Raw genomic sequence first — 16,468 nt, forward strand, 5'->3', positions numbered from 1 at the left:
AAGAACACTGTCAAAAACAGTGTGTATGTAAAGACGGAAATGTGTCCATATTAGTCATTAGTTGTGCATAAGTAAAATCCAAAAGTGGTATTGTATATTTTCTCTATAAGAATACAAAATAAAATGTTACAGCTTCAAGAAATTACAAAGTTCAAGTTTACAGTTGTGGTTTATTCTTTATGAATACAATATGCTATAACAGTTTGTGAATACGATTTCTTTTCTATGAGAATACAAATTTACATCAGCGACTTGGCGTCACGTGATCTCAGGCTGGTTTGTGGAGCACAGCGTTAGTAGATTCGCGTTGCGCATGCGCTGTCACACTCCTCACCGCCAGTAAACGTAGTGCAGGGATTGGATGACGGAATAAAGTAATGGGAGATAATTCAGTCTAAAAGGAATATTAGGAACAGAGGAGAGCTAGTGGGGGAAATCAAGAGTATATTAAATAAAGCATTATTCTTATTTTTATGAAATACAAAACTAAAACATAGAATATAGTGGGTGGTGTTATACAATGATGTACAGTAGGTGGCGGTATGCACCTCTTCTGACCATAGCTATATTATTCTGTATGGCACTGCAGAAACAAGGAAATGTATATAACCATGCCATGTTTTGAAATTAGAAAATAACTTATTTTATGCATTCTCTTTGAGTTGGATTGGAGAATCCTAGGGCTGACCATGGCCTCCTGCATGGACTTCAAGGACTTCAGCGCCTCCAATCCTATCTGCAAAACAACACCCAGTTTAATTTTCCAGTAAACCAATCAAACACCAGCCAAAACAGCACTTGTCCAATTTAGCAAAATAAAGGAAGTTACTGAATGTACAAAATTCTCACATGTGTGTCGACTGCATTGTTTTATTAAAGCCTATCTAAATCTGAAGGTTTTTTTTATGTTTTTTTGTAGCACTAGTGGCCTTTATTTTCTTATGTTGTGACAGTAGGCTGACAGGAAATTGGTGGAGAGAAGGGGGGAGACATGCAGGGCAAGTCAATAGGTCACCTAAATGTTTTAAATCAACCAAATGTTAATATCAAAGGAAATATGAGTACATACAGAATCCAATTTTCAAATGATTATTTCATTTATCAAGGGAAAAAAAGCTATTCCAAATCTACTCCACCAAAAGTGAAAATGTTTACAAAGCCACAGTTGGAGCCCTTGTTCACAAATGGAAAAAGAATATATGGAACAGCGGTCATTTCATGTTGCAGAACAGAACATCACATCACACCAACAGTAAAAGATGAATAAGGGAGTGTGATGGTCCTGGGATGCAATGCTGCTTTAGGACGTAGACGACGCAATTGAAAAAGAACAGGAATTCTGCTCTTTTCCAGAAAAATCCAGATTCAGAATGTCTGATCATCATTTGATGAGTTTGAGTTCAAGCACACCTGATTTATTTAGCAGGACAATGATCCAAAGCACAGTAATCAGAACACCTTTGAAAGACTGAAAGAAACCAGAGAGGCCTAGTCAATGTCTGGACTTGAATTGATTAAGACGTTGTCGCAAGACCCTAAACAGACAATCCATCCTCAAAAACATTCCAATGTGGTTGTACTAAAAAAAAATATTCTGCAAAAATGAGTGTGCAACAATTCCTCCACAGCAATGTAAAAGACTGATTGCCAGTTATTGGGAGTTGTTGGTGCCAAGAGTGACACAATCAGTCATAAGGTACAGGAGGGGGTTACTTTTCCAACAGGGCCTGGTTGGTTTGGGTAGAATTTTTTTTACATCATAAATTAAATTAAATAATTTGTAAACTGTCTCTTGTATTTAGTCAGTTTATATTTGTCTGATATAAAATTTATTTTTAGATTTAAAACGTCTACATTTGGCAAAAAGTAAAGACTCAAGAAATCTGTAAGAGTGGAAAATACCTTTCACAGCATACAATATACATTATTGCAAGATACAGATAGCAATAATTACTTTTACTTATTTTTAGTTTCATTACCTGCTATAAAGAGTAAGTGAGTCTGACAAAGTGGGAAACAGTTCTGTTTCAAGTTCAAAAAAGTCACGAAGAATTAATCATTGTGGGCACATTTACTCGAAAAAAAGCAGCAGGTCAAAAAAGACAGTCAGCAGATGAATTTTAATAACTTGCAGGAACCCCCTAATGTGCCATAATACATTCATGCCTGAAGGAAAAAGCCACAGTTAAAATAAGATGTATTACATTATGGAGAGAGCTGTCAATTTATCGAATGACAAATGTCAAAAAAATGAGGAATTAAAATTGACCCCCTGGAGGATACAAAAATATAAGAAAATGATCCTCCAGGACTGTTCTTAACTAATAAACTGATATAAAATCTTGCAAAAATATTTCCTTAATTACCTGGTTGTTCATTGGTGTAAGGTTGGTTTGCTTGGTGTGAGCTATAGAGATAAATAAAAAATATTATTCAAATTATGTTAACATGTGAGCCCTATTGCTAATGAAGAGCAATACTTCAGCCTGACCTAGATTTCCATGCTTTCCTCCACAGCTGGTGGTCTGATGAAATGCACGCTGGTGAAAATGAGCTGGTATGGAAAACCGGGAGGTGCTGGACACTCTTACTATTACCAACAGAGAAGTCGACACCATTCAGAGCTTGTCGGATCATTCCCATGACCAATTCCTTTTCTGCAGATTACAACACATATTTATTAGATCTTAATACTTTACTATTTAACATTTCTCATCATTTCTTATCCTAATTTCATCATAACTTTGCGATCAGCAGTGACAACATGACACAGGAGCAAAAATTAAAACAAAGCTGGAATTCACCAACATAAAAACACATTTCTTTGGAATTTATAATGGGAAGTCATAAAGACTGCAACAAAAGCAAGCATTCAGATATACACATTTAATTATTTTTAGTTTTCCCTCACTTTGGAGCATTATTTTGCCTTCGTGACCATTCCAATGTAGTACCTTACAAAAATATGTACCGGTATATACCAAGAATTTTAAACTTCAAACTTTAATCCAAAATATTTGAATTTCTTTGTTATAAAGTTGGTAGCTCTATTGCCTTGCAGCATAAAGGTCCTGGGTTCGACACCCAGCCGGGGTCTTTCTGCATGGAGTTTGCATGTTCTCCCTGTTCATTTGTGGGTTCTCTCCGGGTAATGTGGCTTCCTCCCACAGTCCAAAAACATGACTGTTAGGTTATTTGGTTTCTCTAAATTGTCCTTAGGTGTGAATGAGTGTGTGCGTTGTTGTTTGTCCTGTGTGTCTCTGTGTTGCCTGGCGATGGACTTGCGACTTGTCCACGGTGTACCCTGCCTCCAGCCCCTAGTCTACTCTAAAAATCTGCTGCTGGAGATAGGCACCACTCCACTATGTAAGAAGCAGTTGAAAATGACTGATGATAAATTTAAACTTTAATCCAAATTTTAATGACACCAAGAGCACTCCGATTGTTCATGTCTTCCAACTTGTTCTACATGCATTTGTCTCTCCTCCCAGCCATCGTACTAATGAGCCAGGCTTAGGTTGTCCACATGCTTTACATTACTCCAATTTTACCTTTTCATCAGCTGTCAGGTCGAGTAAGGGAAGGCTTTTTCTACAGAGTGTCTTTGAAGTCTTTTAGGTGAGTAGGAGGATGTTCCCATAAGCCAGAAAAGATGTATTCTACTAAAGCTTTAGAAACGTATTGAGAACATCCATTTGCGTGCTCATCACCAACATACCTGGTTTTTGTTTCCACTGCCTCCGTAAAGATTTGAGGTAAACGGGAAAGCAGATGACTCTGGTGTTTTTTTGAACACCTGGCTCTTTAGAAGTGGATGAGGAAATAATGATGAGGTGACAAACCAGTCATCTCTCACCATGCAAATGGGCCTACCATTGAGTCTTGTGGGGAAAACATACAGAAAACGTAGCTTACTGATACCCGTTGAGGCCATAGTAATCAGAACAGCAATTTGAGCATTTCCACTAATTCGAAGGTTTTCTGATTGGTTTTGATATACATTTGTTTAGTGCCCATTAACTTTAAACAATGTGTCAATATATAATCATTATACAAATTCTGCTTTAAGAAAAAACAAGATAGAAATATGGTTAAAACTATGAGTATAAGAAGGTTAGGCGTTAAAGCTACCAATGACTTAAATCTGATAATGAATTATTTGAACTGAGTTCAGGGATTTAGGTCAAATTTCAAAAGGTTGGAATAAGTTTGACCTTAAATGTAATTCAGTAAATCAGTTCAAATGTGAAATTCACGTTATATTGATCTTGATTGATCTTATGTTAAGCAAAGCCAGAGGTGGGTAGCAAAATTGCATTCAAGTAAATCCAGTAAATATATTGAAGTAATGCTTACTTAAACAGAAGTAAAAAGTAATAATCCAAAAGTAAAACATATTTGTTAAAAAAGACTCTGTAAGTACTGTGCAACTACTTGATCCTGACATCTGATTTAATTTGCAGAAATTATATAATGAGACAGACAAAAATATAAGGTTGTGTACAAAATCTGGTATTTCGAATAACAAAAATGAAAAAAAGTCAAAAATATGACATCAGTACAAAATAACAAATTCAGGCAATCATTTCCAAATCACATTTTTTCATAACATGACATTTCTGAAAACAACGGCTATAGTAGGTAATGTATAAATGTTAAACAGTGCAAAGTACTTTCAGTAAAAACAGAGTCATATTGAAGAAATTAGAATATTATTAATTTATTTCAGTAACGTAATTCACTTAGTGAAACACATTTCGGGGTTAATTACACACAGACTATCATAATCCCATGGACATTGTAATTAACTTTTTCAGACATTTTTATTTTGGGTCTTGTATTTTGAGTTATTTTCAGTATTTACTTCATGTTCATTGTTCGGCTACTTATTCCTTCTTTCCATGATGTTGGTCTAATCTCTTCAGTCCCTTAGTTTTGCTCCCCACTCAGCTGCTATTTATCCTGTTGAGTATACTCTCTTGGTTTCTATGTCACAATCAGATCTCCACAATAGTTTTTTGTTAATTATTATTTTCCATTTACAGCTAATGACAACACAACATTTAAGATTAAGATTACATCAGACCAATAAAAACATTCATACAGAAATGTGGGCAGAATGTACAGTAAGTTTAGCATCTGTTTTAAGGTTGTTTTTTAAACGATTTTTTGATTAAAACGAGCCTCATTTGAAAGCATATTGAAATTTATTGAATATGACTGTATACTGTTTACTGCATATTCATTTAGCCTCCAAATGGCACAGTAGGCTCGGCAGATGGAAAATAAAATAAGAACAATGGAGGTTGTGCACAGACAAGAGGTTTTACCTCAACATAAGCTACTATGTGATTATTTGGTGGTTGTTTGGTTAAACAGGTGTGTAGAGATGCTAAAAACCTTACTCAGGTAAGAGTAGAACTAGTAACTAAGTGTTACTAGTAACTATCCACCACTGAACAAAGTCCCTGCAAGAGTTTTAGATAGATTTACAGGCATGGGCTGCAGCTATAGTCAGAGCTCAAAGATCCATCACACACAGACATATACAGAACATGGGATACAACACGATACTTGTGTTGAACCACTGCTGAACCAAAGATAGTGCCAGAAGCATCTTACTTGGTCTAAGAACACTGTTATACAGTGGTAGGTGTCCAATTTTTAACTAAAAGCTACATTTGCAAATCAGTGTTCCTCAAGTCTAGAGGAAGAGTGGAGAGGCATCATTCAAATTTGCTTTAGGTCCAACTGTGATGTTTCTGCAGTCACTAACGATCGTAGGAGCCTTATCATCTGCTGCTATTGGTCCACTGTGTTTTATCAAGTCCAAAGTCAGCACAGCCATCTTCCAGGAAAATTTGGAGCACTTCATATTTTCCTTTGTTGACAAGCTTTATGGAGATGCTGAATACATTTTTCAGCAGGACTATTAAATTAACCGGTGCTGCTTCAACCCCTTTAGCAGAGCCTCCATGTCAGGCTGCACTGATTCAGCAATTTATGCTAAAGGAGCCCTGAGGAAATACTGATTGCATATACTTTAAAGTAAACGGATATACAATTCAGTAGGCTAACTATTCTAACAATTAATTAATGCTAAATTGAACTGCCGAAATACACTATTTATTAATGAAATTCTAATCCACAGAGATGCACCTCAGCAAGAATATAAAGGTTTTACAGTGGAAAAGACACAAAATTAGCAAAGGCAAAAAATCTTGCTGGCTGGCTGGCTGGCTGGTTGGATGGATGGATGGATGGATGGATGGATGGATGGATGGATGGATGATGGATGGATGGATGGATGGATGATGGATGGATGGATGGATGGATGGATGGATGGATGGATGATGGATGGATGGATGGATGGATGGATGGATGAAGAGTGTTTCTTAGTAGTATGGTAGCTAGCACTATTTCTTTACACTCACTGTGGTATGGAAAATCGATAGCCATACTGATATCACCATAAGGAATATTCACACCAACACATTTATAAAAGAAAATGGTTGTTTTATTTTTAAAATTGTATTTGTTTACAAAGATATTTAGTTTTGTTGCCATTTTTTTTATAAACAAATAGTTTTTTTTTCAAGCAGCCACTTGAAATGTCTTTTTTACTTAATTTACTTGTAATGTTTTAGAAATGGATCTGAATACTTCTTTTGGATCAAGGGAACCATTCATATACCAGCTAGCTATGTTGTTGACAGCTATTTTATTGTAGCTTAATGGCAACATCTCATAAGAAAAATGTGTGACTCCTCTTTCGAAACAGATCGAAGTGTTAATGTTCAGCTATACAAAACATTCATCTGTTCTGCTTCCCTGCTCACCTTGAATGTGTCTCACCCTGTGCGGATCAGGGTTATGACGGGAGAAGAATGAGTGCTGACTGAAGCAACTGAAGTGGGGAGTGCTTTTCGTCAGCATCTTGCTAAATTCAGAGGTGAACAGCACCTGATTACTTAGACTGCTGCTCCTGTCTCCTGTAGTTTCCCTGGAGTTTTGACGTTGAGCTCTCGACATTTTCAAGTTTAAGCTGGACGTTTGGCCTCAAGCTGAAGGACATAAAAATGATTAAGTAAAGGAAATTAATAAGTTGATGTGACAGAAATACCAAAATCCTATGCCAACATTTGATTGCAAATTGCTCCCTGCACATGTAATAGACGTTTTTAAAGCCCAACTCCCAACACAAACCTACACTTATGCTTTCTACCATCAATGACTTTCCATGAAAATAAGTTCCGATTCTGTCAAAAATAACTTTGTAGCAGCTCTTTACCTAGAAAAGCAGTCTCCTGTAGAATCCAGAGACATTCAGCGCTTTGTGTTGCTTTTGTCGCTTAGTAACCTGCAGTGAACTAAACAATGGCATCAGTGTGCTGGCACACTCCACCAGGTCAATTCTGCCATAAATTCTGTCTCCAAATTTGTTAGAATTCATTTTACTTCAAACAAATTGTCTAATTCTTGGAAAGTTTTCAAATGAAGGTATATTTATGAACACACTTCACTTCCTTTTTATCAGCTGCAGGTTCTCCTTTGATAAACATATCAAAAAAGAAAGTGTGGATTTACGTGTCAGGTCATCCACAGAGAGAATGCACAGTTCTTCAAGAAGAAGGGTCACAAAGTGACTAAAGTTAACTGAAAGAAACAGAGTCGTTAGTCTGTAGCCTTACAACCCAGAATCATAAATCATTAAATTCAGTGAAAATTCAACAAGATAAGAGTGCTTGATGACATAAACCGAGGAGGAAGAAGGTACCATATAGAAACTTAAAAAAATTTCCATTAAAGTAAAGCAAAAGGGTTGTAAATGCAAACAAGTCAACAACACAAACAAACAAAAACATCTAAAACTGAAAAAAACAAAAAGAAGCAGATCCATGAACAAACCAAGCAATTAACCCGCAGAAGGGTTTGGATGACACATCAGTAACGATATTGCTCAAAGGAAGGTAGGTCTGAAAGATGCAGAAGCAATAACATTAAAAGAAACCTTTGGAATCAATACAATAAAAACTAACTAGATAGAAAAAAATGACTCCCTTTTCTCTCTCCTGAGGGTTTGGAGGCTGTTATGGTGTCAAACAACAAATATAGACCTAAATTTAATTCACTCACTTGCAGCATGAACTCTGAACACACACACACACACACACACACACACACACACACACACACAAAACAGCTATTTATTTGATCTCAATTTATGCTATTGGGACTGGTGTTGGGTAGTTTTAAGAAAACGCTGAAACATAATTAGTGACTAGACTTTAAGAAGAGACATTATTTACATACCACCATTTTGAACTATGCAACCACCTTGTACGATTTCACTGAACCTTTTCCACAAGATTTAAAGAGAAATTGCAAGATGGTAAAATTTTGATGAATATTATCAAAAGTCAATACAGAGAAAGAGATTATATTTCTTTCTACTTTTTAGTTTTCTTGCAATTGTGTTTCCATGTTATGATTTTTTTTTAGCTGTATCAATTTAGTAGTTATATTCATTTGGTGGCTTTAAACAGAGATGCACAGAGTATAGGAAAATATGATTAATTCTATTTCATTTTTATAGTTTTATATGTGTGTGTGAATTTTGTTATCCAAATACAATTGTTTGTAATAAAAAAATCTTATCAGACATTACACGTTTTTTTATGAGGTAGTTTTCATGCAAACTTAAAAGTAATTTATTTTAACCCAAACATTCCTAATTTTGCATTCCAAATTATGGGTTATTCTTTTCAACCCATTCTTTGGCAGGCTTAAAAACGTGATTCAGTAAATGCTAGGTCAAACCCATAACCGTGCCTTGTCGTAATGTATTAACCTAGTGCTGGATTGGGCCATATTTAACCCAAGGCTGCTATACCAAAATAGCCCAAACTTTCAACACAGCCATTTTCAGATTGGGAATGATACAATATTTTCTCACAATTTGGTGTTTTAAGGCAGTTTTTAACATAAATGTGTCAACATAATGAATCTGCAGTTTCCTGTCTTTTTCCGTGCTTTGATCTTGAGTTTTGCACAAATAAACAAAAATAATAATAATAATAATCAGCATTTTACCTCCCCCGGTATGCCTATTCTGCACACCTAATCTGTTCCCCATTATTCTTTAAGCCTTCTGCTTTCATGGCGAACCACACAAGCTCAGTTACTCATGTTCAAAGAAAAATCCAAAAAGACCAGCTCACAAGCATATTCATACAGAAAAAAACATTATTACAATTGTCAGATTTGGCTAGTCTCTGTCTTGGAAAAATGTGAAACATTTAAATATATTTTCCCATTTCTTTTGATTTTTCCTGGTTGTATTTTTGTTGTATCAAAGTATATCTGTATGCTTGCTGCATGTTTTCCAAGTGAACTTGTTACTAAACACTTGTGATCTTGACCGTCATATCTGGAAAAAGGATGCTGTAACAACATCCTTTATCAACACCTGCAGGCTTTACCTTAGAACATATCCAAAACACAATGAAAGAGATAATCATTGTGCATCATTATCAGGTTTACAAAAGCAACCCCTGTAAAGAATGCCTTTTTATTCTTTCTCTCTTAGACTGCATGTGTCACAAAATAGATTAATGCTGTAGGCCCCTTTTATTATGCACTCTGGGCAACTAGAGCATGAAGGTAAATTCAGGGTTTTCTGTCCACTACAGTTGTAACTGTTCTGCCTTTACCTTATGAACAGTGTGGGACATTTTCTTCATTTAGATGGTAAATTAATGCCTCGGTCAAGTGTTAATGTTTCATTGCCTTCAGATAAAGGGCTTTGAATACTACTTATGTATATGAACAGATATCCTATATTTAGATTTTCAGAGTAGTTACAGTTTTAGTGACTGCACTGTTAGCAATTTTTCAGAAAAACAGTTACATTCAGACTGAAAGCAGAGCCGTTAACTGGGTTTGACATTGTGGTCTACAGTGCAGACGGCTGTTTGTGCAATATAGTGGGAAACACTTCCATGGGTGATATATAGTAATTATTTATGCCTATGCAAGGACATATTCTATTGGCATTGTACTTAACAATAAACCATATACAGCAAAGGAGTAACAGAAAAACATACAGAATATAATCTATCTAGCATTCAGTGATCCAAGAATCTTTGAACACATTGCTGAGAATCTTCTCATTCAATAATGCCAGGTCGTCCAGCTCCTGAAGCAGGCCAGCACACTAACACCTTTAGACCTCTAGTGCTTTAAATGTGCTGGGTTCTCTTGTGACCTCCTGGATAAATTGCCATGTTCTCTAGGTGTAATTCTGGAATAACTTGGAAGGTTTCTCTATTCAAACTGATTTTGTTTCTTATCTATTATGGAATTTTGTTTGATCTGGGCATTATGTCTGGAGTATGGAGACCTTTTTGCCTATTTCATGTTGCCAGACAGGTCCTTTTAAAGTAAATTCTTGATTCTACAGGTCAGACAGTAGGAAATTACTCCCTTAGGTCCAAGTTAATTTGGATAGCTATTTTTCTTTATTGAAGACCAATCAATGTGTGGGCATAATAATCTTCATTAAGAAAATTCAGAATATCAGCCCACGCAAAGCATTTTTAAATGGTCAGTCTCAGAGTCCTTGATCACTATAGCAATGCACAAGCTGAAGGAAAAGCTATCCATACAAAGACAATGAACATCCCTGTACTGGTGAATAAACTTCAAAAAACCAAAACAACAAATTACAAAAATAAAACACCTTGCAAAACATTCAGTGTTATATACGATACTGCAACATACTAAAATATGCATGTGTTGCGGGATCATAATACATCAAGCAAAATTATTTTAAAAACAGCAATAAGCCATTTAGCAATGCTACCAGTTTACTTTGAAGAAAGGTAAAGTGTTCTAAACAGAAGATAGATTTAGCTGAAAGAGTTCATGCTGTGCTTTGTGTTGTGTTTATTGCATTTGCATATTTCAGATGTGAGACAGATAACTGTGCTTGTTAGGAAAGATAAGCATCTAAATAAAGCGCAAGTTACCAAGCAGTAAATGAGAAATTATATACCCTTTTGCTTTTGTTCCTGTTATAAAAGAAACTTTAACTAAAGCTCACAGCCTTGCTGCGCACATCACTTCCTAAGAGCCTTCTCTTCTTCCTCCTTTTCATATCAAAACAAAATCGGAAATAATCACATTTTTACAATGCTTACTAACATTTTTTAAAAATGTGCACTCACAAAAACTCACAATTTTTTTTTTTAAATTGTATTAAAAGGATATCAGGCATTATCTCACTTTAATCCAACTATTGGATTTAACTGTATAAACTGTTTGTCTTAGAATGGCTGCTATAGGCTTAGGGTATCGGTATCAGAAACAGCAAATGCAAATATGAACACACTCATCCAAAGCTGTTTTAAGCTGTTTATCATGAAAACTGAAAACATAGTTTTCTTCTGTCTATCTGGAAGGAGGAGATGGAGCGATTAGGTGTGATTTACAGTTCATGAATAAATATGAAAAATAGGAAAAGATTGAGGTTGCAACAGAGCACAGCAGCAGCATGTGAAGTTTCTTTTCCAATGTCCTGTTCAGTGCAGAGTGTGGAGGAGGGCAGACAGGCAGGTTAGTGTGATCCATGCAGTCTGAGCAACAACAAGGAGCGCAGGAGGATCTTCAGTATGGAAAAGAATGGATGTGGATGTGAGGGTTGACAAAAAACCGAAGCATTAGCTTATAGAGCCAGGGTTTCACAGCACAGACAAACAAAAACCAAAAAACCAGAAGCAAGAAAATCATCAAGCAACTAGTGAGCCTGTTGCTCCTCGATTTGGATTCCTGAAACCATTTGTCTATCACAGACAATTAAAACAGGTGAAGCTGCCATATGTGAAGTGACACCATCTCTTAGCACCTGTCCTGTATATTATTTCATGTTTCATCTGAGACAGGCTTAATAAATGTGACGTCATTTGTTTTTTTATGAATTTAAAAACAATCCTTGCCCAATAGTTCATCATTTTTGTTTTAATAGAATTAGGTAATGTATTTCCCTTATTTGACAAGGTTTTTAAAGCGTGTTCATCTATGCCAGATTTACAGAGATGACTTGAAAGTCAAACAAAATTCACACAAATCTTTGTCGAGTAATTTTATTTAACATATGAATTTCTGAACTACATTATGCCCCTTGTTTCAATGGTTTTAAGTATGCATTAGAAAATATAGATATCCTGACTTACTCCAGACTCTCTTTACTTCTGTTTACATGTCTACCATGTTAATTCCATAATTTTCTTTATGTAGTGCCATTTTTAGAAAACATTGATTTGGTTTTCTCCATCTCCCCAGTGTTCAAAGTTCACAGCATGCAGCTCTAATCAGCTGAATTTCAGGAACTAGTTGGTCATTGCTTGTGCTTTACATATTTATCTTGTTTATTGAAGGGGTACATTTATCCAACAGTAATTGATAAACACAAAAATTTGCAAAAATAGAAAATACATCTAACATTTCAACATGAGATGACCCAAGGGCTGTACTGACGACTTTGTAGAGAAAAATTGTACCACAGACGATAAATGTATTAATGCGTCTCGATTTGATAACGTTCACGCCAGATATCTGTTCTATATAAAATATCTCACCAGTGTCATGCAGTTGTTTTCAGAATATATGCAAATCACTTGCAGTTTGTTCAAAGGAAATGAGATTTCACCGTTGATGTGCCTTAGTGAAGTGGTGTGGAGGCTTTAAAAGTTGTTTTGAGAATAGCGGCTGTGATAGAGGAATTGCATCTCTAACCACGTGCTGTGTTCCATTAAAGCAAAGCTGCCTCTCAAGCTTGGAGATTTTCAAAGCTTTCATCACGGAGGAGTGTATGTAAATCCTAAACCAAACTTGAGGGCTTCAGATGAGGGCTCATAACTTGGGGATTTTTAGGTTTTTGTCACAGCGTCTGACTTTTTTGTTGAGATTTTGTTTTTGGTGTTTGTTAAGTTTTGATCCTAGAGCGTACAACCTTAAACGTGGACACACTTTCTCTTTCAATATAAGGTCAGAAAATAAGGAAAAGATTCAGAATTTTGGACATTAAGATACAAAGGACACTTAGAAGAAGACTTGAAAATGGATGCTCATAGCTGCTCTACATCCAACCTGATTATTTTGCAAGGAATGTGCACAGCTAGTAGACCAATACCTCCTAAACCCTGCAGATGTAATAGCAGTAAAAGCTGTTTCTACAAACCATTGACTCAGAGAGGCTGTATGCAACTAATTGTAACACTGTTCAGATTTTTTCTTGTAAAACAATATGGTGAAAACGATATATCAGTTTTCTTTTGCCTCACTATAATGCACTACCTTGTGCTGGATTATTGCATTAAATCCCAACAACATACATTGCAGTATGTGGTTGTAACTTGTATATACAGTATTTAGTCATACTTAATAAATTAGAATTTGCTTTCCAATGAGCCTTGTTTGTCTAAATAAAAGATCCTTTGAAAATAACCTTTAATAAGCAGGTATTAAACATACTTTTCCTTAAGCCCACATTTCTGTATTAAAATTTGTTTCTTCTTCTTCTAAAACATTTGATGTTATGTTTTCATTAGCTATAAACAAAAAACCATCATAATTATGAGAAATAAAGGCTTTACACTTTCTCAGTTTATTAGTATTCCATCAATTACAGTGGGTAACAAGGAGTCTGTTGGTATTCTTGACGGTTCTTTTTTTACAATTTTGATGCATCCTGAATTCCCTGCATACTAGTCCTGCATACTAGTTTGGACTAAAAAGATCAATAAGCATATCACATCACTCTCGTTTCATTGCTAGTTGTTCTGCATGTTACCAGAGAGAAAGTGAGTTAGAGATGCATGTCTATGGCTTATCTGCGGCAGTGGGTGGATGGAGTTGGTTCATTACAAGGATGTGACCCTCTCTGAAGGTGAAACTATTTGCAGGCCTCCACTCACTTTTCAAACATTTTCTTATGGTAATCTGTCCCTGAGGGTAAAAGACAAACCATAACATCCTTTAAAAAGCTGTGGCATTTTTCCTGCTTTTGGCCATCTTCTTACTATAAAGGAGTAAATGTTTGCAACTTTATAGGGTTAGGATAATTTTGCTATCTATTCACACACACACACACATATCAATTAACCAAAATAAGTTAATTGATTAGCCAGTTCTCTGTTGGGTTGTATCATTGTGCTGTGCATGAGTTTTCAATAGCATGAACAATTAAATATCTTAACTTTTAATGAAACGCCAGCTCATCGTTGCAATGGTGCCATATTTTACACATCCAGCTTTTAGAAATCCAGGTCTATTTACATTTACAATGCGTGCAAACTGTGATTATAGGCCTTGCACATTACATTTTTTAATTAAACCAATGTGGGGGTTGTTTTTTTCTACTATATACAAAGTTATTCCCTATGAATTTGTTGGCTGTGGCAGCTTACAATCTGTTGGTTTACCTTCCATGTTTTACACAGGGTGCTCGTTTGTGACATTTAAAGCAAGCACTAAGTTTATAAAGAGGAACAATGTTTCCCAAGTCTTCCCAAGATGCAATTAACTGGAAACATGTTGAAAAATGTTGAGTCATGTTGTCAACAAGTCATATTAAGACAGAAAGGAGACATGCAAGTGTTAGCTTAGCATTTAATTAAAATGCTCATATAGGACTCAGTATTGAAAAATGCCTTATCTTAAATAACATTTTGTATCATGGAGAAGAAAATCCAGAGCTTATTTTATGTTTTTTTCTGTTATTCTATGTTTTTTTTCTATTACATTATGAAAGGGATATGATTCTAGAATTCCACAGCTCAAGGTGGCAACAGGCTGAAGTGGCTCTGTTACTTTTCATTCTGATTAATTAGCTACATAGCATACGGTATCGTATGCTATGTAGCTAGACGGATTTTTGTTGATTCTTTTTTACTTTTGGACATTTGTTATGATGTGTCACCATGGCAACAGAGTGTTTTTTACAACTGGTAGCAGCTGATTTATATCTCAAAAGCTCAAATAATACATTAACTACAACCCCAAATCCCTGATGAGTTAAAAAGGAGGCGCTGTGGATGCTGATGGTTTACTGTTTGCTTACTCAGGTGGGCCAACAGGAGTCTCTCTAGGACCTTCATGATGTGGGATGTCAGGGCAACAGGTCTATAGTCATTGAGGACTGATGGGTGAGTTTTCTTTGGTACCGGAACAAGACAGGAGGTCTTCCACAACACCGGAACCTTCTTCTGGGCCAGGCTAAGGTTGAAGAGGTGCTGCAGACCTGTGCAGAGCAGCTCTTCAACCTTAGCCTGGCCCAGAAGAAGATTTCGGTGTTGTGTAAGACCTCCTGTCTTGTTCCGGTACCAAAGAAAACTCACCCATCAGTCCTCAGCCAGCAGCATCTACAACGGCTCTTTGAAGACACCTTCATAATGAACTACAACAACATTTAATTTCCCTTTGGGATTAATATAGTATTTATGAATTGAATTGAATTGGTTAATATCACCAAATATTGCCACAAATGCATTAGGGTGTTGTGTCTGTAGCTTAGCAATTACTGAGCTGATGGCATCACATGCAGTGTCAGCAACAGCTGATGGTGGAACTGTTGCCAAAATAACCATTTTCTCACAGTTCTCTTTATTACAGGTTGCCTCTGAACAAGGGGCTTATATTTCGAGCAGAGAAAAACAAGATTGTGATCTGATTTGCCTAGAGGAGGTCTTGCTGTAGAAATGTATGAGTCCTTGACATTTGCATAAAACAAATCCAATGTTTTGTTTTCTCTGGTAGAGCAGCTGACAAACTGTTGAAACGTTGGAAGTGTAGCAGAGTGAAGCATGGTAAAAACCAGAAATTGCCACAAAAGCATTGGGGTTTTGTGTCTGTAGCTTAGCAACAACTGAGCTGATGGCATCAAATGCAGTGTCGGCAACAGCGGAAGGTGGAACGTAAACTGTTGCCAAAATAATACTGGTGAACTCTCTGGGTAAATAATATGGACGAAAACTTACTGCCAACAGTTCAATATCTGGACTGCAGAGATGACACTTCAAAGTTACATGTCCTGGATTACACCATCTGTTGTTCACAAGTACTGCCAGTCCACCTCCTTTACATTTGCCGCTCCTCTTTAAATCTCTGTCTGCTCGTATGGTTAAAAAGCCCGGCAGAGAGACGCTGGAGTCGGGGATATGATCCTGCAGCCATGTCTCAGTAAAACACATAATACTGCATACACGGTACTCCGGCTGAGTCCTTTGTAGGGCTTGGAGTTCATCCAACTTGTTTCCCAACGATCTCACATTGCCCATCATAATTGACGGAAGAGATGGTTTGAACTTCCTCCTTCTCTCTCTTCTCTTTGCTCCTGCTCTGCATCCATGGTGTCTCCTTTCCAACTCATCAGGGATTTGGGGTTGTAGTTGAAGTATTATTTGAGCTT

General features: G+C 36.3%; 1 protein-coding gene across 1 annotated transcript; it reads right to left on the reverse strand.

The window, feature by feature from the left end:
- Nucleotides 1-237: 237 nt before the first annotated feature.
- On the reverse strand, nt 238-7,348 carry tbata (thymus, brain and testes associated). Its single transcript, XM_047376185.1, has 4 exons — nt 7,292-7,348; nt 6,840-7,064; nt 2,367-2,407; nt 238-736 (listed from the first exon to the last, which is right to left on the reverse strand). The coding sequence occupies exons 2-4, from the start codon at nt 7,030-7,032 to the stop codon at nt 569-571; spliced, it is 402 nt and encodes a 133-aa protein (XP_047232141.1). The 5' UTR covers nt 7,033-7,064; nt 7,292-7,348; the 3' UTR covers nt 238-568.
- Nucleotides 7,349-16,468: the final 9,120 nt, after the last annotated feature.

This window comes from Girardinichthys multiradiatus, chromosome 10 (genome assembly GCF_021462225.1).
Source record: "Girardinichthys multiradiatus isolate DD_20200921_A chromosome 10, DD_fGirMul_XY1, whole genome shotgun sequence".
Taxonomy (NCBI): Eukaryota; Metazoa; Chordata; class Actinopteri; order Cyprinodontiformes; family Goodeidae; genus Girardinichthys; species Girardinichthys multiradiatus.